General features: G+C 35.3%; 2 protein-coding genes across 2 annotated transcripts; one reads left to right on the plus strand and one right to left on the minus strand.

The window, feature by feature from the left end:
- The first annotated feature begins 554 nt into the window (after nucleotides 1-554).
- On the plus strand, nucleotides 555-5,010 carry CSLD5 (cellulose synthase-like D5). Its single transcript, XM_016349746.3, has 3 exons — nucleotides 555-1,791; nucleotides 1,880-2,684; nucleotides 2,950-5,010. Exons 1-3 carry the CDS (start codon nucleotides 821-823, stop codon nucleotides 4,711-4,713), a joined length of 3,540 nt encoding a protein of 1,179 aa, XP_016205232.1. The 5' UTR covers nucleotides 555-820; the 3' UTR covers nucleotides 4,714-5,010.
- A 4,271-nt stretch (nucleotides 5,011-9,281) lies between these two features.
- LOC107645674 (putative galacturonosyltransferase-like 7) lies at nucleotides 9,282-12,242 on the minus strand. Its single transcript, XM_016349747.3, has 2 exons — nucleotides 10,605-12,242; nucleotides 9,282-9,778 (listed from the first exon to the last, which is right to left on the minus strand). The coding sequence occupies exon 1, from the start codon at nucleotides 11,727-11,729 to the stop codon at nucleotides 10,650-10,652; it is 1,080 nt and encodes a 359-aa protein (XP_016205233.1). The 5' UTR covers nucleotides 11,730-12,242; the 3' UTR covers nucleotides 9,282-9,778; nucleotides 10,605-10,649.
- Nucleotides 12,243-27,602: the final 15,360 nt, after the last annotated feature.

Here is a 27,602-nt window from a genome sequence, read left to right on the forward strand (position 1 = left end):
AGTCAATGTGAATATTATTCGCTAACAGTGTAGTGTCCCTAAAAAATGTTACTACACATGGTAGAACAATAATTAGACATTGACTGTATTGCTAACATAGATTACTACTCCAGATTTCTTTTAGTCAACGGCGCTTTTTTTTTTTTAATAAAAATAAAAATAGTAATATATTCTCACATCATAAATTTTTGATATTTTTTAAAATTGTAAAAAATATACAAATTAAAAGGCTTAATTTTTATATCTCAAATATTTTTATTTTTTTAATATAAATCAAATGATCTAATTTTTATACTTCTAACAAATCGAATGATCCAATTTTTATTTTTTTAATTAAACAGTTTTATATTTGAGAATAACATCAACAGTCCACACTTCAACAAAACAGCATTGTAACTCCAATATCAAAAACAAAAAGTTCTTAATCAACACCTTCAATTAAAAGATAAACTATAAAATAGAAAATAATCGTGTGCAGTGCAAGTAAATGAACAGCTCAGATTTGCCGACCGTTGCATTTAAATCCCAAAGCCAACCTTTGCCCTTCAAAATTCAAATTCGACCGTTGCCCTTCTTTCAAAGCTACTGCCCTTCTTACAAAGCTACACTTTCTCCTCCTTCTTCTACTTCTGTTGCCCTTCTTACAAAGCTCCCACTTTCTCCTCCTTCTACTTCTCCTTCCTTTCTTCTTCTTCATACTCACTTCATAATTATGGACCGTTGAGGATTCTTTTCTTTATTATCTCTCTCTTCACCTTAATTTCCTTCTTCTTCTTCTTCGTCTAGTTACTATTTCTAGTTCAGTCTTTGATCCAGTAAAATGGTGAAATCCCCTTCCTCTCCCTCTCCTGTGACCATAACGGTCTCTTCCGGAGGAAAAGAAAGCGGAAGCAGAAGCATAGGACTAACCAGTCCAGTTCCGCGCGCTTCCATCTCCAATAACCCTAATTCCCCCCTAAGGAGAGCTTCTGGTGGCGGCGGCGGCAGTGTTGTAAGGAGGTTATCAGGCGGAGGAGCCAACAACTATTCCTCAATTTCAAATACTACAGAAGAATTCAACTCAGAGTACTACACATACACTGTTCAAATTCCTGCCACTCCTGAACGCCAGCCATTGACAACCTCACAGACAAGCCTTCCCGAATATGGCAATAACACCGGAAAACCCGAGACAAGCTACATCTCAGGAACAATCTTCACTGGAGGGTTCAACTCCGTGACCCGAGGGCATGTCATTGAGTGTTCCATGGAGCAAGAGGAGCCAACAAAGAAAACTAAATCCATGTGTGGAATGAAAGGCTGCGACGAGAAAGCGATTCAAGGAAGGTCCAGCGGTGGTCCTTGCGAGTGCGGGTTCAAGATATGCAGAGAGTGTTACTTGGAATGTGTCGGAAATGGAGGAGGCAAGTGCCCTGGTTGCAAAGAGCCTTACAAGTATGTGAGTGATGATGAAGATGACGATGGCAAAGACTACGACGACGACGACGATGACGAGCGTGTTTCTGAGGCTGAAGATCAGGCTTTGCCTTTGCCTTCCATGGCTGAGTTCAAGCTGGACAAGAGGCTCTCTGTTGTGAAATCATTTAAGGCGCAGAATCATCCGCCGGATTTCGATCACAACCGCTGGCTATTCGAAACGAAGGGAACTTATGGCTATGGAAATGCTGTGTGGCCTAAAGATGGACATGGAGCTGGTTCAGCTTCGGAAATCCGTCCGGATTTCGGAGAGAAAGCCAGAAGGCCCTTGACACGAAAGGTTGGAGTATCTGCTGCCATTCTCAGTCCATACAGGTTGGAGTTTATACAAATATAGAAATATTTCATTTCATTTCAATTCAATTCAAACAATTCATTCAAGATTCAACTGTGTTTGTTTCAGGTTGCTTATTCTGTTTCGTCTTGTTGCACTTGGATTGTTTCTAACATGGAGGATTAGACACCCGAACCGCGAAGCAATGTGGCTATGGGGAATGTCCATAACTTGTGAGCTATGGTTTGCATTCTCTTGGCTTCTTGATCAGCTCCCTAAGCTCTGTCCTGTAAACAGAGTAACTGATCTCTCTGTCCTGAAAGAGCGCTTTGAGTCACCGAACCTTCGCAATCCTAAGGGGAGGTCTGATCTACCTGGAATTGACGTTTTTGTTTCCACGGCAGACCCTGAGAAGGAGCCTCCTCTTGTCACAGCAAACACCATTCTCTCCATCCTAGCCGTTGATTATCCAGTGGAAAAGATTGCTTGCTACTTGTCTGATGATGGTGGAGCTCTGTTGACATTTGAAGCTCTCGCCGAGACTGCTAGCTTTGCTAGAATTTGGGTTCCTTTCTGCAGAAAACACAGTATAGAGCCTAGAAATCCCGAAGCATATTTTGGGCAAAAGCGCGATTTTCTCAAGAACAAAGTTAGATTGGACTTTGTGAGGGAGAGGAGAAGAGTGAAAAGAGAGTATGATGAATTCAAAGTGAGAATAAACTCCTTGCCAGAGTCAATAAGGAGGAGATCAGATGCTTACAATGCTCATGAGGAGCTAAGAGCAAAGAAGAAACAATCCGAAGCCGGTATCACTGCTTCCGAACCTATCAAGGTTCCTAAGGCAACATGGATGTCCGATGGTGCTTATTGGCCTGGAACTTGGGCTTCAGCAGAACCAGACCACTCCAGAGGGGATCATGAAGGCATAATCCAGGTAACTTATTTCACTCAAATTACTCTCTAATATATTGTAAGAATTAGTGTTAACAGATATAGTTACAGAGTGTTTTGAATCATATGGAATTAAATTGCGTAAGTATTGTGTTGCGAAGTTGAATATGCATATAGATTATATAATTTAGCTATAGAATTTTTAAGTCATATGACATTAAATTATGTAATTGTTGTGTTCTGTAGTTGAATCAAAGGGTTTAGCTATGCTAGATAGTGTTTGAATTATGAGGTATTGAATTCTGCAGGCAATGTTAGCTCCTCCAAATGCAGAAGAAGAATTTGGATCAGAAGCAGATGCGGAGAATTTGATTGACACAACAGGCGTAGACATTCGATTGCCAATGCTTGTGTATGTGTCAAGAGAGAAGAGGCCTGGATATGATCACAACAAGAAAGCGGGAGCGATGAACGCACTGGTTCGAACAAGCGCAATCATGTCGAATGGACCATTCATTCTGAATCTTGACTGTGATCACTACATCTACAACTCCCTGGCTCTCAGGGAAGGCATGTGTTTTATGCTCGACAGAGGAGGTGATAGGATATGCTATGTTCAATTCCCTCAAAGATTTGAAGGCATTGATCCGAGTGACCGATATGCGAACCACAACACGGTGTTCTTTGATGTGAGCATGAGAGCTCTTGATGGATTACAAGGACCAATGTATGTGGGAACTGGCTGCATATTCAGAAGAACAGCACTTTATGGTTTTAGTCCTCCAAGAGCTACAGAACATCATGGATGGTTTGGAAGGAGGAAAATTAAGCTGTTTCTGAGAAAGCCAAAGAAGTCCAAGAAGGAAGAGGATGAAGTTGCTGTGGCGATCAATGATGATGACGCTGATATTGAGACATTGCTTCTTCCAAAGAGATTTGGCAACTCTACTTCTCTGGCGGCATCCATCCCTGTTGCAGAATATCAGGGAAGGTTGCTTCAAGATTTGCAAGGAAAGGGAACACATGGAAGGCCAGCAGGCTCTCTCGCCGTGCCTCGCGAGCCCTTGGATGCTGCTACGGTTGCAGAGGCAATTAGTGTCATATCTTGCTTCTATGAGGACAAAACTGAATGGGGGAAGCGAGTTGGGTGGATATATGGTTCTGTTACAGAAGATGTAGTAACTGGTTACAGAATGCACAATAGAGGGTGGAGATCAGTGTATTGTGTCACCAAGAGGGATGCTTTTCGAGGAACAGCTCCGATCAACTTGACAGATAGGCTCCACCAAGTTCTCCGCTGGGCGACCGGATCGGTGGAGATCTTCTTCTCAAAGAACAATGCAATGCTGGCAAGTCCTAGAATGAAGTTCTTGCAAAGAGTGGCATACTTCAATGTTGGAATGTACCCTTTCACCTCAATGTTTCTGATTGTGTATTGCTTCCTGCCTGCAATTTCTCTCTTCACTGGAAAGTTCATAGTGCAATCCTTAAGTGCAACATTCTTAGTCTTCTTGCTTGGCATCACAATCACACTCTGCTTGCTTGCACTCCTTGAGATCAAGTGGTCAGGGATCACTCTTCACGACTGGTGGCGAAATGAGCAGTTCTGGTTGATCGGTGGAACCAGCGCCCACCCTGCCGCCGTGCTCCAAGGCTTGTTGAAAGTCATAGCCGGAGTGGACATATCATTCACCCTCACTTCAAAATCAGCCACCCCGGAAGACGGAGACGACGAATTCGCAGACCTTTACGTGGTGAAATGGAGCTTCCTAATGGTTCCTCCGATCACAATCATGATGGTGAACATGATTGCTATTGCTGTGGGAGTAGCCAGAACTATCTACAGTCCATTTCCACAATGGAGCAAGCTGGTTGGAGGTGTGTTCTTCAGTTTCTGGGTTCTCTGCCATCTCTTCCCCTTTGCAAAGGGACTCATGGGAAGAAGAGGGAAGGTTCCAACCATTGTTTATGTTTGGTCTGGATTACTCTCTATTATCATATCATTGCTTTGGGTGTACATAAGCCCACCTTCAGGAGCAGCACAAAATTACATGAATTTCCAGTTCCCTTAGTTTTCTTCCTAAGAAAAAAGATGAAGTTTTCCTCTACTCCATCTTTTTTTGCATTGTGCCAATCATATATGTCCTAGTGTATTTGTTGTACTAAATTGTACGTGAGTAGAAGTATATCTTAGTTTTCTTGCTATTCTGAATATGCATGTGAGAAAAATATATTGCAGTAACGTTCATTCAGTTTTAGTTAACACATCTCAAATGATTGAGATAAAATATATCACCTTGCCAGCTTTGTGTATACTATGTTGTACGAGAACTTGTCCTAGATATTTGATTTGATTATCATGTGTATTATATTTGTTAGCGTAGATCACGAATATGAACTTTGTCTCTGATATTGGATGCAGACTCTCACATGGTATAAACCTTGATGCCATGTATGATTCAACATTGTTCAATGAGATATTGATTAGGAGTCACACAAGATGAACGTGATGGAGCCCATTTTAGAAACTTGATAGATTTTTCTTCACCATGTATGGTCCCCCCACCTTCTGTCACGGTCGCGTGAATTAGAGAAACCATGTCACTGACAAAGGGCATTCATGTATTATTTTGTCCCTCTCATCTAACTGATGAAAAAACAGAAAAAAAAAAGAGAGAAGATCTTAATTAATTGCTTCTGGTGTGCGTGACCAACCACAGAGAAAATTTTCCATGTCTATCATAAATACCCATCAACATTTAGGTCCATAACATTCCAAACACTTGGGGGGATGCCCCAAAATCTATTCCAGTTCACATAAAAGGCATAGCATATTCCTATGAAAAGTTGAAACAAGTGTGTAACACGTGAATTGGAAGGCTACCCTTAAGCTTCCATCCAAGGAGAGGGACTTTGTAGCAGCTTGCAATGTAGGACAACCTTAGATGCTGAGGTGCCAACTTTGTGGACCAAGGAGCGTTTGTTTATGGTCCCATGCCCCCTCCCCTCTTATCTCTTTCACTGGCTTCTACCTCTAAAGCCTCCAAAGTGATACTTATATTCTTTGTTTCTTTTCTCCCTTTTTCTTCATTATTCTTCATATTACAATCACCAATCTGGATTATAGTAAGCATGAATTAAAAAAAAAGAGATGTCTTCTCCAAAGGCTCAATGATTATGTCACTAATTAAAATTGGTTGAACAAGCTAATAATAGTAATAATAATAACAAATGGTAAATTACAAGAGAAAAAGGGTGGCCAAGTTTTCACCAACTTCCTTAATATGAATTTTTTCACGTACTAGTAGGTGGTTTGTTAAACATCTTTATCATGAAATTGGTTATTGGTATAGCACCTCGGGAAAAAAATGACGCTGATTTGAAAGAGGAAAAATTATTAATACAACGAACTAATGATTGTAGAATTTTATTTTGGAATGGAGGCGCCTCGTGTAGGAACAAGATTCCACCGACACCTTACCAAATTGTGCTAGGAATAACCGAATAAAGCATTAAAATTATTTTTCATTTCATGCTTATTATTATATTATGATTGATGTAGTTCTGTTCAGTGTTGACACCAAATACAAAGACGTATTTGTCCTTGTATGAGGCAAAACCCTCACACACTCCATGGACCAAACATTGTGTTGTTTACTTGTTTTGCACTATAAATAAAAGTTCAATAGTTTATTAAAAGGTCAAAATTCAAAGTGCAAATGATTTTAAGTGGAGTTAATAACTGAGAGTTGTTAGATAATTTGACTTATTATCAACTTTATGTGAAGTCGACTGTATCTGAATTTTTACCTTATTAAAATTGTGTTTTGAAAAATATAAAAGTGATAAAAAATACTATTTGTACAATAAAATGCAGTGAATAATGTGCGGTGAATGTGACTGCTCTGCTTCTTTTAGAATTTTGTATGATATTAATTAATAATTAGATGGTTTAAGGTTTAATTTAAAATTTTAAAATTGAAATTTTGAATTTTAATTAATTTAATTTTTTTATATGTATTTAAATTATAATATATTAATAATTAAATATATTAAATCTGAAATAGAAATTTAAAATTTAAAATTTAAATTTTAGTTTTATTTAGTTTGTATTTTGAATGTATATTTAATTTTAAAAAGATATTAAATAAATTTATTTATAATTTTTAAATGTATTTATTTTATTTTTTTAATTATTATAATAAAAGACTAAATATTATACTATTTTTAAAGGATATTTAGTTGAGTTGAAAAGTTATATTTGATAAATCGAAATAAAATTAACTTCTAATAAGAGCAGCAGGTGCCGTTGAAAACTTAAATTATAAAAGTTTAGTACAAATACGTCATTTTTTTTTAATTTATCAAATACAAAACGAATTTTTAAAAGAGGCTCATTTGATATTTAAAAACTCCTCAGCAACTGTGGACAAATAAAAAATATTGAGATAAACTAAAAAACTTTGAATAGGGTCGGAAATTTAAAAAAATATATATGATAAAGTTATTTCTAATAAAATAAAGAGTAAAAATAAATATAAATATATAATATTATATTAAAATTTTTCATTTTAAAACATATAAATTAATTTTAAAAAATATTTTCGTAAATATTTTTAAAAGCATTTTAATTTTTAAAATTAAAATATAAACATGTGGGTTATTTATTTTAAAAATCTTCATATTTAAATTTATTTAATAACAAAAAAAATTATACACACAGAGAAAATTTGATTCCTGCTCCATCCACATGAATGAACTACCTTTACCCACAGAAAATTGGGTGGTAAACGGTTTTATTTTTTCTTAATATAAATTCGTCATTTTGTTTTCCATAGTAGGAATTGTATTATTTGTTTCATGCTAATGAAATCGTTGCATAGTTCTAAGAGCTACAATTACAAGGTAAAAATTAAGAATACAAGATCATTGGAACTTTTAAGTGTTCCTTTCTAATTAAAAATACTTGGTCTTTCTTAAGTAAGCCCAATATACAACAAGGCAATTGATAAGAACACTTTTGATTTCTCAATTTTACATATCAAGTGACATTATTTTAAAATTGAAATAGGAGAAATTTACTAAATTTATATAAACTTTTCAATTTATTTTAAATCTATATAATTATTATATTGAAATCAATAATGTGTGAATTATGTTAAAATTAACTACTTTTTATTAAATACTTGTTTATAACAGTTCAATATATATGTATTATGTTTCATTTTATTGCATTGCATTAAATTCAAATTATTTATCATCAAATATCTTTTAATAAAAAATGTGTATTCTATTAGTTTTTAATGTGTCTCACATCAACTCGAATAAGAATCTTTTAATACTTTTATATGTCTGTAATATTTAAAAAAATATAATCATCTGCAACTTGAAAATCCATGGCAATGATCAAATTTTTATTAGTATATTAAAATACTCTATTAAATTCTACGTTTTAAATCTATCAATAAATAATATGTGTAGTTTGGATTTAACTAAAATATTAATGCCCAATTTTTAACATTTTAAAAGTGTCCAAACTTTTATTAGAGGTCACCATAAAAGATGTTCAAATTGAATAGAGTGAATTAGTCACACAAATTTACTAGATCCTATCCAAGGGAATAAACACCTAGCGGCACATCGTTTGGCATCATCTATCCACCTCTCATCTCTATTTCCATATTCTAGATGTGTTTTAAAAAGAAAAGTGTGAATATAAATAAAATTATTATATTAACTTTAGATTGTATAAAAATTGCATCAACTAAGATGTCTTTGTCATAAATTGATCTTTCAACCATATGTCGTGGCGTATGCACAAGCATGCGTTACCACGTCCTAATCCTATATTACTAGTATATTATCCTTAATCCACTCCAGAGACTTTTTTGTTTTCCTACTCCATAACCTACTTCCGCAATACTATACAGCTAATCCTTAGCAAGGTTAGAAGCTAGCGATGATTCTCACATAAGCATAATTTATATCATTGTTCACAAAGTATTATAAACTCCAAGACACACAGACACAAAAAAAAAAAAAAAAAGAAATAAACACCCTCTTCAAGTTTAAATCTCACCCTTAAAATTAACTATTGATAATAAAATAACATTGACCCTGCTCGACTTTATTCGATTTAAAAAGCATACACTGACCTGAAAAAGAAATCGAGAAAAATTAATATATCAAATATAGTATACGAATAGCAAAAAGGTTGCACCAAATCTGATCTCAACAAATTTTAGTTAGTCCACTTTGCAAAATATATAACAAGGTCCCTTTGCCCAAAAAACATGTGAAGGGTGGTGCTTTGCGGTGTCAACAATCGATCATGGTTTTTGAAGAAACAAGAGTTGTAGCCAAATGAAAAGGATGGATATAAAATAATGGGCACAAGTAGTGTTGGAACTGTATTGAAAGAGACGAAGCAGCTGGCCACGTGTGACACCAAGGGGAAGAAGAGTTGGTCCCCGAAGCAAACAATTAAAAGCAACAACGACACGAGGACCCCTCCTCCTCTCTCTCTTCAAATAGTAAGAGCAGAAGTAGAACCATTGAATTTGATATCATCCGCACACCGAGTACCAGCCATCACAAATCATAATCTTTTAAAATTAAAAACAATCCAACAGTGTCAATCTCAGGAATCGTGGAATTGGACACGAGTTTCATTTATTGTATTAAGGGAGAAAATGAAGAAGTGTGAATCCAAAATCTAATGGTGGAACTGAAAGAGTAAAAACAGAAACACAAGAACAATTGCCAATGCCAGCTATGCATGCGGTGGGTGCAAAGGACAAAAAAATAATAAGAGTATATATCCTCTACCTATCAATCTATTTATATTTCTCATCCCATATCATAAATTCCCCGCCGCTCGCGGCCACCACCGAAAAACACATTGTTTCCCCTTTGAGAACCCCCGCCAAGTTTGCTTAGCTGCCACCTCAATCCACAGAAACAGATTGCTCGCAAGATTTGATATGCATATGCCCTTTGATGAAATGACCCCATTTTAAACACTGCTTTTTTTGAGTTGATTGATTGTAGCCCCCCTTCCCTGGCCCTTCACTGCGTTCACTTTGGACAACTAGGCAATCTTTTCAAGCTGTGCAACATACGTGTCTTCCACCTTCTCTGCTTATATATAATTAACTATCAAGAATTAAAAAAATAAAAAAAATAACAACTAGCCCCTCTTTCCCCACACACACAAAACAAAGTTTGAACAGGAGACAAAATGCAAATTTTGCACATGGACAACCGTAACCAGCACTCTAAAAACCATTACTACTAACAACTAAGGTTTGGTGTTTTACTACTAAAAAAAAAGCTCGCAGATGAGTCAACAGTTAGGTTGAGATATAGGGTTGCAATAAAAGTCACTTCCAGAGTTGGAAAAAATTGTGGAGAATCATACAACCACCCAGACAGAAACCAGCCACAGTCACTAATGAAACCACATTAAAAATTAGTTATTGACCGACCGTTGCAGTAATATAATTTAATTCAACAGGAATAACAATCATCAATCAATATTATATAGTAAACCACGTATTTTCCTCTAATCTCAAACACTATTTTGGAAGACTAACAGCATTAGCATAAGCTCATCTGAGTTGATGGATTGAATTGAAAACAAACGGAAAAAAAATCAACAATTCTTAAAAATCATGCTACTTTTTCTTTCTATCAACCTTTTTTATTATTTGCAGAGCAGGAATGGCACAATAGAATGGGAACATATATCAATCAATATAAGGTACAAATGGCATACAAATCGCCGTCTAAAATATATGGAAAATAAATCTACTAAGAATCTGATTACTGAATACTGATATATCTGATTCTGATCACAGTAAGTAAAATAGAAAAATGAAACGAATGATAACCAAAAAAAAAAGTTGAAAAACAAATGAACAGATGGAAGAGACAAATAATAAAAAACAGTGGTGGAGTTTACCGGCGCAGAAATGATTCATCTTCATTTTCACAATCAACAACATCGTCAGTGAGTGTATCCGTACAAATCAAACGGCGCCCAAAGAGCGTCAAGGGGGCAAGGCCGCTTGGAATCGAGGCGGACCCACGGCTTCCCGCTGCCGGACCAATGCAGGAGGCTCACCGGGCCAGCGTGGAGGTCCCGGCAGCTTCCCTTAACGTTATCACCTCCCAATCCATGCTGGTTCCACCGGTGCTCGATGGGCGCCACGTGTCCCGCGAACACCAGAAGGAACGGCGGCAAAGACCCGAGCTCGTAGATCCGTGCGCTCTTCTGAACCTCCATCCACCTCTCTATCCTCTTTGTGTACCCTTCCCTCCTCCACCTCACCAGATCCATCACCATCACCCCCGTGTTGAAGTAGCAGGGCCTACGCCCCTCAAATGTCCCGGCGAAGCGGTGGTCCGACCAGAACGCCGCCGTGAAATACTTGCTGAAGTTGGCGTGGCAGTATTCGGGTGCTCCGATGGTCCTGGAGCCCAGGCTGGTGCTCCAGAGCTTGGATATGTCGTCGACGACAACCAGATCGGAATCGAGGTAGATGACTCTGTTGACGCAAGTTTCGAGAAGGTCAGCGAGGTAATTTCTGGCGTAATTTAGCGGTTGCTCTAGGGCTTGCCTGACGGAGGTTGAGATCAGGTTGCGAACGATATTGGGATCGAAGTAGTATACCTTGAAGTTCAACTGCGGGAAGGTGGATTGAACGAGGGAATCGAGATTGGTGTCGGAGACAAGGAAATGGAAGAAGATGTTCTCAGGGCAGAGAGAGTGCTGGAGGATGGAGTGGACGGCGGCGATGGAGCCGCGGAGGTACTCGAGGTCGAGGGTTAAGGCAACATGGACAAGGGAAGGGTCGCAGACGGTGGTTAGGGTGCGGTTGTTGGGACGGCATTGCTCGGCATTGCGGAATGGAGAGGCCTTGCGGAAGGAGAAGCGGTTCTGTGGGTCTGGCTGGCGGATGTAACCGTCGAGATGCGGCGAAGATCGGATTGCCTCCGCTGGGTGGAAAGATTGCAGGGAAGGGGAGAGGATTATCATCAGCATTGCGGCTGAGAAGAACCCCGAGAATCTCATTGCCCACGACATGTTGCTCCTCTTCCTCTTCCCCCTCTTCGAAACTCTAGGGTTCTGTGTTTGAATTCAATTGCGGATGGGATATTATTGGAGAGATAGAGAATGTGGTGCGTAGTATTGAGTGTGAATCAAAGCAAGGATGCCGTGGGCACGAAGAACAGAATTAGAGGCGGAGGAAGAACAAGAGCAAGGGAGAGGAATCCCATTGGAAAGGCGTGGTGCTAAAGTGCGCACCCTTCTGCCTTTCTGTATTCTTCCTCTCTTCCTCTCTCTATCTCTATCTGCCTCTGCTAACCCTTTTTTTATCTTTTACCTTTCGAGGGTTTTTCTTCGTTTTTGCTTCCCCTTCTCTTCTCTTCTCTTCTCTTCTCTTCTTCTCTCCCTCCAATGTTTGTTGTTGGTTTTGCAGTGGCAAAGACTGAAGCGCAAGCACACACCGTGCTTTTCTTTTTTTATTTTCTTTTGCACCACTCAATTATGCACTGTACGCTCCCCGAAAACATAATTATTGGCATTTACTAGGGTGAAATTTTTTTTTTTTTTTTTGGTGACCTACTAGGGTGAAATTTATTTATCAGATAATCTTCTTATTCTTAATTTGTTTATTTACCAATTAATTGCTTGCCAAATCTAAGCAAAAATATTATTTACTACCTTTTTTCGATTGAGTGGCAGGGTAACAACCTACAAATAACAGCTGTGGTTGTCGTCTGTTTCCCAAAATGACAATAGTGTCCCCTGACCCACGCTTTTGTTCCATTTTTGCCCCTACACTCTGTTTCGCTGCCCTTCCTCCTAGTTCCTTTTCTTTCTATACCCTATTAACACTATACAATACACTACGCTAGATACCCTAATGCCCTATACTCTACGGTACGTTTTTGTACTTGGTGGTTAACTATGTCTGCTCTCAAGTATCAAGTATGCACTCTACAGTCTATACTCCAAAATGAACACTCCACCGTCCGTGGTTGTTAACAGTTAACACTTACTTTGGGAACATTTTTGCTTTCTGATTAAAATTAGTAAACAATAAAAATTAACATACAGTTTATCTTCATGGTTAATACTTAATAGAAGAGAGTTATTAGATGACCATTTTTATCTTATTAGATTATGAAAACTATTTTTAGATTTAAATATTAAAAATTACTACCAGAATAATTCTAAGCAAAATTCATTATTCAATGTGTATATCCTGCAGTAAACATTATACAACTAATGCGTATTAGAAGCAGGTGATACATATTCAATTATTAATTGTTTTCTTATTAGTGTAAACTCAATAGAGTTCAAACTAAAGGTCCCTCTATACGCGAGCCATAAATACTTTGAAACTTGAAAGCAAAAGCTTTAGAATAAATTTAATTTTGGTGTGTTGCTCTTGCTCTTCTGCAAACCTTTTTCTAGTTTATTATCTTAGACATCTACCCTAAAGTCTGCAATTCACACTAAATTTCAAAGTGCAACTCAATAACATTTACTCTTCTCTTGGTTCCATTTTTACAAAAACTTCCAACAATTTTGAGATTTCACTTAAGAAGAATAAGTGTCATATTATAGTTAGTTGGTATATACGTTATTTTAATTTATTATCTATATAGTCCCTCGACTTAGTGTTAAGATTATTATTATTATTATTATATGTGTTTGTGTGGGTGTTACGGAGCTTTGATGATAGGGATTGATAACTAGTGAATACCTAGAATTGCTTGGAGTTTATGTTCTGTGACTTGCTTTTGTTGGGGTTGTGTCTCTTGGCTTGTCTCCTGTGTTGGTTATCAGCCTTTGCCATTTTCAATTAACAAAAGAAAAGGATAGGCCCTCCCATCTGTTACTTTTTTTTCTCCGGTCTGAACTGTAGAAAAAAAAGGCGTATTGAAAACTAAGATGAACCGCAATCATAACTTAATCGGAAATGGAACAATTCGGTGTTCTTTTCTTTTCATTTTAATATCAACGGGTGTGCGTATTAGGAGTGTTTATGATCTGACTATTTTAAATTTTATTTGTTTAAGGTTTTTTTTTTTTTACCAATTTTGAGTTTTAAATTGATAAAGTTCATTTTCAATTTGAGTTTATTCAAAGCGATGTTTAAACAAAACTCTTGATAAAATTAGTTATACATTTTAATTTTTTTATAACTTCGTTTAATATTGTTTAGGAAGTATCTGGATGATAAAGAGTTAATTTGAATGGGATTTGAAAAATTTGAAAATGTGAGATGACTGCCTATCTTACAGAAGAGGTATATATATAAAAAAAACTTTAATGTTCAGTTAAATAGTGGGCAAATCACACTATTAAATCAGAGTGGAAGAGAAATACGTGATTCAACTAAAGTAAAAAACGTAACATGGATCAACTAGAAACATGTTTTCATATAATTCGAATCAAGCTAATTCGAACTAGGAAACTAAGAGTAATTCAAATCACATCAATTTGAATTAATAGGGAAGTGTAATTCGAATTTGATCAATTCGAATTATGCATGCATTAAATCATTAAGTCATAGGTAGTTCGAATAAGCCAGAATTAAGCATACAAGTTGACTTAGACCAGTTCGAATTACACTAATTCGAATTATGAAGGAAGCAATTCAAAGTGTAGTTCGAATTTGACTCCTTCGAATTATATAGTCCATGACATAAATCTAATTCATACAATTATTTTAATACACAACAATTATATCTATATGAAGCCAATGCTAAATCGAATTCAATTAGTTTGATAATACGAGTCTATAAAAAAATTACATTTTATAAAGTTTAAAAATTTTTATTATGTGCTAGGTTAATAAAAGAGTACATTGCAAATTTTTATAGTACTCATCATAACAATGTTTAATTTAAAAATTGTTGTTAAAATTTTAGTTGTACTCGTTACAAAATGAATAATTACAGTACAAAATTTTAAAAATTATAATAATATAAAATGAATTGACCGATTTAAAAATAGGACAATCTAATAATATTGAAAGCCATTTAATTTTAAAACGTAATTTAAAAAACAAATTCTTTGCATACTTACATAATTATAAATTTATGATATGATAAATACTTTTTAAAAAGCTATTCTAATACTTGACTTCTAAACACCGAATTATTTATTTAAATGGTTTAATTTTTAATTTTTTATCTAACCTAATATGACAAAGTATGTTTAAACTTTTATTATTATTATTATTATTATTATTATTATTATTATTATTATTATTATTATTATTATTATTATTATCTTTATCTTGTTGTAAATAATTTTATAAGATGTGAAAATTTTTTAGAAGATTTTATGAGTACTATTAAAAAATTTTATTGTAATTATTTATTTTGTAACAAATACAATTAAAATTTTAATAACAATTTTTAGATAAACATTGTTATGATGAGTACTATAAAAATTTGCAATGTACTCTTTTACTAACCTATCATGTAATAAAAAATTTTAAACTTTATAAAATGAAATTTTTTTATAGACTCGAATTATCGAACTAATTGAATTTGATTTAGCATTGGTTCCATATAGATATAATTGTTGTGTATTAAAATAATTGCATGAATTAGATTTATGTCATGGATTATATAATTCGAAGGAGTCAGATTCGAACTACACTTTGAATTGCTTCTTTCATAATTCGAATCAGTGTAATTCGAATTACCCTAAGTCAACCTGCATGCGTAATTCGAACCTGGCTTATTCGAACTACCTATGACTTAATGCATGCATAATTCGAATGGATCAAATTCGTATTACACTTCCCTATTAATTTGAATTGATATGATTCGAATTATTCTTGGTTTCCTAGTTCAAATTAGCTTAATTCGACTTACATAAAAATATGCTTCTGGTTAATCTATGTTACATTTTTTGTTTTAGTTAAATCATATAATTTCTCCTCCATTCTGATTTAATAGTGTGATTTGTCCTTAAACAATTTTACAATGAGATAGAAATACAGATTTACGAACTATAGGAATATTTGATCATACTTAAGAACTAATTGCTTCCTTATATATAGTGAGTTAGTTGATGAAAGAGTTAGTTGATTTATATATTCAGTTTCATTTCTTTATTGAATTTTGGAGTGTAGATCCAAGTGGGTGTAACCCTAAAAAGTCAATTTGAAATGCGAGGAATAAATATGTTTTATATTACCTGAAATTATTGTTTTAACTTTTTTATTTCAAAATTTTTATCTAAAACAAACTAAAGATTAATCTGAAAAGAGAAAGTATAGGGAGCCAATGACCTAAACGTACAATGTGTACAATGAAGGTTTAGAAAGTATTAGAGATATGATTATTAGTGTTACATTATCCTGTCAGGTTACGCTTTTGGGATGAGTGGTTTCAGGACATGATATTAGAGTTCTAGATCCGGAAGGTCAAGAGTTCGAACTTTGGTGAACCCTAACACTACTCATCCGAAAATTGTCAAAGAATTTTTTAACAGTTGTATTAGAGTGTTTAGTAAAAACTCTGACTATAAAAAGAATAAGAAGTGATTGATAAAATTTTTTGCGATTATTTAAAATATTTTGTTGAAATATAATAGTAAACTTTTTTAGAATGGATATAGGGGTTGAGGGAATCAAGAATAAGTCGTTTTTGAGTTATAGAGAATGGTATAATGTTAATCCATTTAATTGTTTAATAACAATGTCGAAAATGACAATAAATTATATTCTATATTTTTACTCTGTTTAGGTTATATTCTATATTTTTACTCTGTTTATTGTGTTATGTTATTTTTTTTATTATACTTTATCGTGTTGAACTTTTTTTTTTTTTAAAAATCCATTGCGAATAAATTATATATATATATTAAGAGAGTGTGAGTATGTGAAAAAGAAAAAATTTATTAGTATATTTTAGGATAAAATAATATTTTAGTCTTTAATTTTTATGTTAAATCCTAATTTTGTTTCATAACATTTTAAACATTTTATTTTAGTCCTAAAAAATTTTAGATAAATTTAATATTGTCCTTAGTTAAATTTAATACAAACAATTAATATATTTTAAAGTCAAATAGCGCAATTTTGATTATCAATATAAATTTTTTTCTATTAATTATTCGAATCAAATTTAATAATAGAATAATATTAAATTTATTTAAATTAAAAAAAAACAACATTTAAAATATTAAAAATTAAATTAAAATTTAATATAATCATTAAAAATTAAAACAATACTTTACCTAAGTCTAATAAGACTCCGGAGGTACTAGTCTAATTATTAAATGGATTGTTATTTTTAATTTAAGAGCAAAAGGATAGAATAAATACAAACATATGAAGATTATACTAATTAAAATAAATAATAGATTGATTTTATAAAAGTGGAATTTATAGAGAGGGCCCGGCAAATCTATGGAGAGCTGCTGTAGTTAGCGTCGTTTAGCTAGAAACACTCATAAAACGCAACATACGTAGGACGATGCTGTGAAAGACACAACACTGGAACAGGGATAGGAAGGGAAAAAAAAAAGAGAGAAAGAAAAGAAAGAGCAACTTTAAGTAGTTCCGTACGGTGGAGTGATGAAGTCAGAGAAATGGCTCAGAGGAGAGGACGTGGTTGCCTGGTTGGTGTTTCTGTTACATTGAATCCGCAGGTGAGGGTGCACTGTATATGTACGGTGTTCCTGCAGCCATTCAGTATTCACAGCAGTCACTGTGTTCTATCATCTATGCGATCTTGCTGTAAAATATCTGTTATTCACTCATTTTTTTTTATATATCTAAAAATGAATATTAAATAGTTAATCAGTTTAATTTAAAAAGTATCGAAGAAGAAATTTCGTTAAAATTAAAGGGTTACATAAAACTAATGAGTGTGAATGAATAAAGTAGGAAGAATTGGACCGTAAATATTTATCTGTGCTGCGGTCTCCAGCCTGTTACCCACTCTCCTAAAATTATTTGATTCTGAGTACTCAGCCCCTGCTAATTAATAACATGGTAGGGTAGGGTTCTACTGCAACTTTCCTCTTATTTCCCCCTGTATGGTCGTTTCTTTTAGATACTATATATAGTTAATTAGTCCTTTATGAAAGACATGCATAATCTTCCACCAAAGTTTCCAGAAATTTGATTCCTTGCCTACTACTACTACTACAGTACTAATTGTTAAGTATTTTTTGTACTTTTGTTAATTTCTTTTTCTCCAATCCGTAAGATTGGACCATTGAATAGTATACTAACTTCTACCGTATTTACGATTCGCTCGAATTATTCAATTGGGTTCCCTTGAATTTTTGGTTTCAATATTCAATAGGCACACCGCACACTGTTCAAATTTGTGCAGCCTGTGTTAGATATGGTTCAGTTTGGTGGATCATTATAAGCTCGCGGTTTGTGATTACCTAATTGTGTTAGTATCAATGTGTTTGGGTTGTTCCTATAATTTTCTATTTCGGTGGGCGTCATATCAAATTTTAGTTTAAACTTTTAACGACAATATGCAACAGAAAAGGCCCGCCGTTAAGACTGTTTGGAGAGATACGTACACAAAGTGATATCCAATAGGCCCATTTGGTTTTCAGGCCCCACCCGCCAAAAATAAGTTTCAATCTGAAAATTGAAAATCATGAGAAAAGTTTGGTTAATTATTATGAGGATTATATAAGGTATGATTAAGTGCATCCGATTTCGAAATTTGTGTATATAAGTATGATATGGGTGAGTTTGTAATGTCTAAAATTAAGAGTTCTCTAATAAAAAACATATAATTAAATTGTCTTAACAATATACCCAAAAAAACAAAATTTGTTTTATACTGAAAAACTTACCTGTCTTCTCTAGTTCTCTTTCTTCTGTTCTCTTGTAGTTGTTGCTTAGTCATGAATTCATTCATTTTGTTTCTTTATGTAATCAATTTATTGTTTATCTTGTAACAGATTTTAATAATAGAAAATAACCATTGTTTGTCAATTTTATTCTTCGGATATTAGTCCTAGTTCTTATGTATGGATCACTTAGATATATTAATTTTTTTTTGTAATCCATATGTACTGAAACAAGAGAGATTATAAGACATGTTTACATGATGATTGAATGTAGTTTTATTAACAATCAACAAACCAGAGTTAAAACTTAAAAATCACATATATTCCAATTCCTGATAATTTGATTAGATAACTGCCCAACGATAAATAGCTTCGTGATAACGGCTCAACTAACTAACTGTGGCTCTTTTTGAGAATCATATGATGGTTCCAAAAAAAAAAAAAAAATACAAGACAGTTTTAAATAGCTCTTCGAACCAATAAAATTAGAGAATTAAAAATTTAAAAATTGTAGCTAAGATTTTAGATTTAGTCTAATTAGCATAGTGTGTGTGAATTGTGTAGTGTCTGTGAGTGAGAGTATATATCCAAAAAAATAGTTTAGGAATTTAAACAAAATTTAATTGAAATTGAATTAAATATACTAAAATAATATATTTTTATATATAATATATTCTTTTCAAATGAATATAATATTATGTTTATATTTTTAAAATAGTGCACCAATATAAGAATTGGGTATTTAAAATAATAAATAAATAAAAATAAAAGTAGCAAGTGATCCATTTTTTTATATATATTTATGTATGCAATCACATGGAATGGTATACATGAAAATATGATGTGTATGTCTTGACCTAAAAAAAAATGTGTATGTGGCTACCAAGACTTCTTTTTTAATTTTAAATTCAAAGAAAGGACCTAATAATCCAACAAAAGACAAACAGTACCTAAACTAGCACCACTTTCTCTCTAATTGACGGTGCATTTCAAGTTCCAACCCTGAGAGGTTTATCAAGTTGAACAGACATGTTCCGGTTCAATCCAGTTCTAAAAACTATATTAAAGATGAACAACATGACATCCGAATTTGAAAGGAATTACTTAGAATAGTGAGTATTGAAAGTTGGCGTGCTACATGCAGAAGTGCTTAATATCGGGGTAGGATAACATATACAATAGCGTTAGGGCTAATATATTTTGTAATTTGTAATTATTAATTAATTATTGTTAATATTTTTAATAGTGTAAAATTATATCTAATAATAAAAAATTATATACTTTTTTTACGGTTAAATACGAATTAAATTTTAATGAAAATATTAGTTTCTAAAATTTTTTTAATATATATATATGTATTTTTTTCTCTAAAATTTTTAAAAATATTTTTAAATTTTAATTTATTTTAATTTTATTTTTAATATTTTTAATTTACATTAATTTTATCTTTACTTTTAAATTTTGTGGTCAAACTATAGTTAGCAATATTTTTTTCTAACTTTGTCTTCCAAAACCTATTCACTAATCGCTATTATGAATTTATCATTATCTCCAAAATATTTTTTCTTTCTCTTCCAAAATACTAATTAGTGATAGGTTGTAGAGAGTGAAGTTAGAAAAAAATATTGTTGATTGTAGTTTGAGCAAAAAATTTGAAGATAAGAAAAAAATTAATGCAAATAAAAATATTAAGAATAAAATTAAAATAAATTAAAATTTATAAGTATTTTTAAAATTTTAACAGAGACAAAAATTTATATTTTACCATATATATATATATATAAAACCATAATTTAATAAGTTTCGTGGCCAAAAATTTGGTGCCTCTAAGGAGGGTCACCAATAACTTTCTATAAAATATATCTGAATTTTATATATTTTTCTTTTCGAAGGCTTTCTTCAAAAAAAAAAAAAAAATCCTTTATTTTTGTTCGTGCAACTTTCTGGAATCACAAATTTCCTTTTGAAATTGTTCATCTATAAAATTATAATAGCCTTACAAGCTAAATAGTACTATTTTAGCATTAGAAGAGTTGATATGCTTTTTTCACAATAATGTTGTTGTTCGTGAAATATATTTTTATCGGCAAGTACAAGATAAATCCGAATTTATTTGATAACATTTTATTCCCAATCTTATATATTAGTCCGAAATTATATTTTTTTTTTAAAGTAAAAGCTCAATACAATAGAATGGAGCATACAGAGCTAAATAAACACCATAATCCTACTTAAATAAATAAAATAAACACAACAGACAATTAAAAGTCCCCATGTCATCTTCGGCATTGCCATCAACAATAAGGGGGATCAACACATGTCCACTCGTTAACGCTAGTCACAGTCATGCTGATGACCTCATCAACACCTTTGCTTTTATTCTGGAAGATCCTTATGTTCCTTTCCAACCAAATGTTCCAAATGATGGCACAAAAGCACCTTAGCCACTTCTTTCGATCCTCTGGACTTCTCGGTTCCTCTGACCAACTTAAAAAAATGCTCTTTTATCGACCCCGGATAAGACCATTGACGGCGAAACCCTGCTATCCAAGCACTCCACACCTGCCAAGCAAAAGCACAGCCTAGAAACAGGTGATGTACAGATTCCAACTCGTTATTACAGAAAACACAGACACTATCTTCTGGATGGATAATTCCAAACCGGCTTAGCCTCTCCTTTGTATTCACCCTGCCGATCACAACAAACCAAACAAATAGCTCTACTCTTTGTGGAACCAAACCTTTCTAAATGGTCTTCGTGAAGCTATAACTGGTCACCTCCTCTGGCAGCATTTCTTCCTGTAACACCTGCACAAATGAGTTAGTTGAAAAGATATCTTGCCTATCATATTTCCATACCACTCTATCTTCTCGGTTTTGTACTAATTTCACAGGTCTCAACGCCTCATGTAATCGACCCAGGAGTTCCAACTCCCATTGGAAAAGCTCTTGCCTCCATTGGAAGTTCCAAATCCACTCTAACCCATCCCAAAACCCGCAATCCCCAATAACAGATCCACATTGGTTTGAAACAGAGAAAAGTCTCGGGAACTGATCCTTCAGAGATCCACACAGTAACCATACATCCTCCCAAAACCGTGTCCGTCGCCCATCACCAATCTCCATAGATAAACCTGTAACCATCTTATCCCTTATACGTTGATTCGTGATTGGTAGCTGACAAATATCCTTCCATGGGCCACCTCTAATAGGTAGCACTTGAGTTGACAGGAGCTCATTGGGGTTCAAACCATTACACGAGCATACGACCTTCTTCTACAAAGGGCACTCTTCCTTTGCAAACCGCCACCACCACTTAAACAATAGTGCTGTGTTACAGAGCATAGCATCTCCAACTCCCAACCCGCCTAATTTCTTAGGAGCCTGCACCACTTCCCATTTTACTAATGCTATACCATTTCTACCATCCTCTTTACTCCACAGAAATCTCCTTTGCAAGGATATCAGTTTCTCAGCAACAGCCTTCGGCATCTTGAACAAGCTCAAATAATATACTGGAAGACTATTTAAGACTGATTTAATGAGCACCAACTTCCCAGCTTTGGTTAGCACCTTAGCTTTCTACAGACTGAGTTTCTCTTCCACTTTGTCTATGATAGGCTTCCAGGTCTTCACCAACCTCGGATTTGCTCCTAGAGAGATTCCAAGGTATTTGACCGAAAGGGTGTCCCCCTTACAACCCAGTAAGTTGCACATACACTGGACCCACTGCTCATCACAATTAATTAGAATCAATCTGGACTTGTCAAAATTAATCCTGAGTCCTGACATCAGCTCAAAACATCGCAGAAGTCGCTTGTAATTCTTAATAGTCTCCTCTACAGGTGGGCATAATAGAATAGTATCATCAGCAAACTGCAGGTGGGACAATTCTATACTATCTCTTCCAACCAACAACGGTGATATACGTCCGTTCCTGATTGCCTCTCCAATCATTCGATGTAGCACATCGACAACCAGGACAAATAAAAAGAGAAAAAGTGGATCGCCTTGTCTCAAACCTCTTTCCATTTTGAATGGCTTAGATGACGAGCAATTTATCAGAATCGACATTGATGCAGTTGTCACACACTCCATAACCCACGCTCTCCATCTATGCCCAAAATCCATCTTTTGTAATACAGTTTCCACAAAACTCCATTTGACTCTATCGTATGCTTTCTGGAAATCTAACTTTATTATTGCTGCCTCCTTTTCTTCAATTTAAGCTAGTTTACTGTTTCATACGCAATAAGTGCCCCATCATGTATTTTCCTTCCCTTGACAAATGCACTCTGGGTCTCCCCTACTAACCCCGGCATCACTGCCCTCATCCTCCTAACTAGCACCTTCGAGATAACCTTGTAGACGCACCCCACCATACTAATAGGTCGTAAATCTTTGATCTCCTTCGCACAAACGAACTTGGGCGCTAGCGCCACCCAAGTGATGTTGGTATCTGTTGGTAATCTGCATGTCTGAAAGAAACCCAACACTGATGCCGTGAATTCAGACCCAATCTCACCCCAGTACCGCTTAATGAAATTCATGTTGTACCCATCACAACCCAGCGCTTTAGATGACTCGCAGTCCCACACCGCCTCTCTGATCTCGTCTGCCGACGACATCTCTTCTAAATTCATAGCATCTTCCTCATCTATCTTGCCTACCAAACCATCTCTGAATCCTATCATAGGAGAAGCTTCTTGATGATACAAATCCTTGTAGAAGTCTCTGATAGCTATCTTGGTTCTTGCTTGATTCCTGACCTGTCTGCCGTTTATTACCAGGACATCAATCCTATTATTCTGCCTTCTTGCTGAACTTATGTTGTAAAAATACCTTGTATTTTTGTCCATATCCTTCGCATGTCGTGACCGAGAGATCTGTTTCCAATGTACTTCCTTCCTCACATACCATCTCTTACAACAAGTAACCAACGCCTTTCTTCTAGCCTCCATCATTTCCTCATATACTCCATTGCTTACCAGATCATCAATCTTCTTGATTTCTTCCTCCAATCTTGTAATTCTGTTATCCATCTCACTAAAATTGGCCTTACGCCATCTTCCTAATGGAATTGTCAGCGCCTTCAGTTTATCTGTGAACTGTAAGTCCCCCAACCCTCTCCACTCCTCCTTAACCATACCAAGAAACTCTTCATGTGTAAACCACGAATCAAGGCTCCGAAATTATATTTTGTTTAAAAACGATATTAAAAAAATCATATATAACCGGTTAAAGATATAACATATCACTTTTTCTTTTTATCAACTTAAATTTTTAGAGAAGTAATTTTATGACATAATATTTATTCATACCTTGATTCAAAATACAAAAGTTAGGCTCATTAAGGATGAAAGACCCATCTAAGAGAGTGGCTTCTACCGCATACCTGACCTCTTTAAAGAGGTCGGACACGATGAAAAGGGACAACTTATACTTATCTAAGTAAGTAACTACTTTTCTGAATTACTCCAACTATCTCTATATTGTCATACGAGGAACTCGGACATGCGGCACCTCAGCACCATCAAATCAGACGCTACCATAAAAAGGGATCTGGACCTCACGTTCAGGCCCAAATCAACGTTTCAGGTAATCCTCAGAACATTGGCACCGTTGCCGGGGACCTGGAATTCACCTTTTGATCATGGCAGACCACCAGTATGAAGACAGCAACATGGCGTTTGAATCTGAAGCTGAGCCCCAACCAGAGGGCAACGTTATTATAATACTACCCTCACCACACCAGACACATGGTCCTCATGGGAAAGGGCCATCAGCAAACCCCCAACCAAGGCAAATTCATTTGGATGTCCGTCACTGATGCGTAAGCATCTTCTCTATCTTTTTCTAGTGAATTTGCAATCAAATTGTTGAGTTTAATCAAGATTTAATTACCTTTAGCCAATATGAATGCTACTTTGAGTTGTTTGCAATTTCTATTTATTTCAGGTAGCATTTGAATAGATTTGACGGAGTTTTGTAGCAGAAAAGGAAGAAAGCGAATGATGCTATCAACCCCGACCTCCTTGCACTCAAATAGAAATAACTTGTGCTATAGAGGTCCAATTGACGTGATTTTAGTGGCATTAGAAAGCTAACTTTTAGATCTTTCTAACGATATATAATAGTATACCCTTCTTTTCCATTTCATATGTACAATCCCACGTTGAACTTGAGGAACTCCAAGTTCAGCGTGGGATCAAAAGCACAAAGGAGGAATCACACATCACTCCACGCTGAACTTGGGATAATCCAAGTTCAGCGTGGACTTAAAGGGAAACAAGCAAAATGCTGCTGCCTCCTCCATGTTGAACTTGGGAATTTCCAAGTTCAGCGTGGATCCGAATGCCCCAAGTGGTCCCCAAGCACTCAGAACGCTGCGCATGAAGCTAAATTAATTTTGATTGAATTTGTATTTTATTTTAAAATAGGAAAATATATTATTTTATTTTAGGAAATATATTTTTTACATTAATTAGGATTAGATATAAAAGGGAAAAGAATAAGCCCTTCGGGGTCATATCTTCTCTTCTCTCGAACTTCATTCCACAATTTACAGTTTTTTAGGATCCTAGTTTTCTCTCTGAACCATGAGCAACTAAACCTCTACTGTTAAGGTTAGGAGCTCTATCTATTGTATGGATTGATACTATTATTTTTCTATTTTAATTTATGTACTGATTTATAATTCAAGAATTATTTTCGTTCTTTATTTTATGAATCTGGGTGGAACGGAAGTATGACCTTGGTTCTAATTGAGTTCTTGTATAACTTGGAAAAGCTCTTTACTTGAACAACAGCTTGAAAACATATTCTCCTAAATTTCTAATTATTTGGACTTAACGGGATACGTGATATATAATCCTCTTACATTTGGATAATTAGGATTTCTGTATCATGTAAACTAGAATTGAACTTAAGTGACCAAGGAATTGGCAGTTGATGAATTTTAGAGGAGACTAAAAAGGTCTAAGGAATTAGGGTTTAGTCACATGTAGTTTGCCATGAATTAAATCTTGCATGATTAAAATAGTTAGTAAGAAAAGTCAATCCAAAAAATAGATAACTCTGAAGCCTTAGCTATTTCTCCATATATTATTTACAACTTATTTACTGCTTGCTTTATGATATTCTGAATTTACTGTTAATTCTTTTGAATCTTCAAACACTCTTTTATATTTGTCTAACTAAGTAAATCACTTAACCATTGTTGCTGAATCGATCAATCCTCGTGGGATCGATCCTCACTCACCTGAGGTATTACTTGGTACGACCCGGTGTACTTGTCGGTTAGTTTGTGGTTGTAAATTCCGCACCAAGTTGTAAATTCCACACAAACGGCCGAGATATTGGGCCTATTTTGCGGCCAGCGAGAACGGTTAGAATAGCTGGAGTATGAGGTCGAGCGATAACATGAAGCGGAACGAGAGCTGTGTAGAGAGGTAAGATGACGAAGGGAGTTAGAAGAAAAGCTCCTAAAGTTAGAAGCCGACCTTTGCAATCAAAGTAACCGAGTAGATCGGGAAGACAACCCCCTAAGTGGAGAAAACCCGTTCATGGAAGAGATCATGCGAGCCAAAGTTTTCAAAAACCTCAAAACATCTGACGTGAATCTCTATGACGGGACGACCGACTCAAGGCACCATCTCAGCAACTTCAAAAGCAGGATGTACCTAGCCGACGCCTCTTACGCTACCCAATTCAAAGCCTTCCTAATAACCCTGACCAAAGCGGCAATGAAGTGGTTTGACAACTTGCCCCCTCCCCCAGGTCGGTAATTAGCTTTGACGACCTGGCAAGAAAGTTTCTAACCAGATTCTCCATCCAGAAGGATAAAACAAAGCATGCCCCGAGCCTGCTGGGAATCAAGCAAGTGGTCGGGAAAAACCTCCAAGACTAAATGGAAAGGTTCAACAAGGTATGCTTGGAGATTCAGAATCTCCCTACTAAAGCCGTGATCATGGGATTGGTCCATGGCCTTAGAGAAGGACCATTCTCCCAGTCAATATCTAAGCGGCATCCATCTTCTTTGAATGAAGTCCAAGAAAGGGCAGAGAAGTATATTAACATGGAAGAGAATTTCCGACTAAAGAAACCTTTTCCCCAGCCTGTCATATCCATCTCGGAAAAAAGAAAAAGAACCTAGAAAGAAGGAAGACCAAAACTCATAAAAGCCTCGAAAGTGCCACAACTACACCCCTCTAAGAGTTTTTCTAGTGGATGTTTACAGGGAGATATGTCACACGAAGAAGCTCACACCTTCTCGCCCAATTAAACATAAGACGGCAGGAAGTCGGACTGAATACTGTGAGTACCATAATCTCTATGGACATTCCACCAATGAATGCTATGACTTGAAGAATGTCATAAAAAAGTTGGCCAGAGAAGACCTGCTAGACAGATACTTGGCAAACAAGTCGGAGGACCCGAGGAAGAGAAGGAGGGAGGAAGAGGAGGAACGTCCAGAACGTCCACCTCAGACCCTAAAGCGACACAGACATATGATCAATGGGAGATTCACTGGAGGAGCAATGCGAAAATCATCACAAAAAAGGCACCTCAAAGAGGTATACCAAGTCACAGAGAAGATCAGGTTATCCAACTTGCCTACCATATCGTTCACTAAAGAAGACGTTGAAGGGATAATACTTGGGCATGATGATCCCGTAGTGATAACGATGATTCTCGTGAACGCTAACCTCCCTAAAACCTTGGTAGACCAGGACAGCTCGGCAAACATTCTATTCAAACCCGCTTTCGACAAGTTCGGGTTGGAAGAAAAAGGTTTAAAGGCCTACCCAGACAACCTATTCGGACTAGGGGATGCACCAATCTGATCGCTGGGGTACATCTTCTTATACACCACTTTTGGAAAGGGTGCAAGGTTAAAGATGCTAAGTATTGATTACATAGTGGTTGATGTAAATTCGGCGTACAATGCCTTAACAGGACGGATGATCTTGAACCGACTTGCAGCTGTCGTCTCAACACCTCACCTCTGTATGAAGTTCTCTATAGTGGAAGGGATTTCCACTATTAAGGGAGATCAAAAGCTATCACAAAAATGCTACAATGAAAACCTTAATTTAA

Source organism: Arachis ipaensis, chromosome B6, assembly GCF_059453495.1.
Source record: "Arachis ipaensis isolate K30076 ecotype BB chromosome B6, ASM5945349v1, whole genome shotgun sequence".
Taxonomy (NCBI): Eukaryota; Viridiplantae; Streptophyta; class Magnoliopsida; order Fabales; family Fabaceae; genus Arachis; species Arachis ipaensis.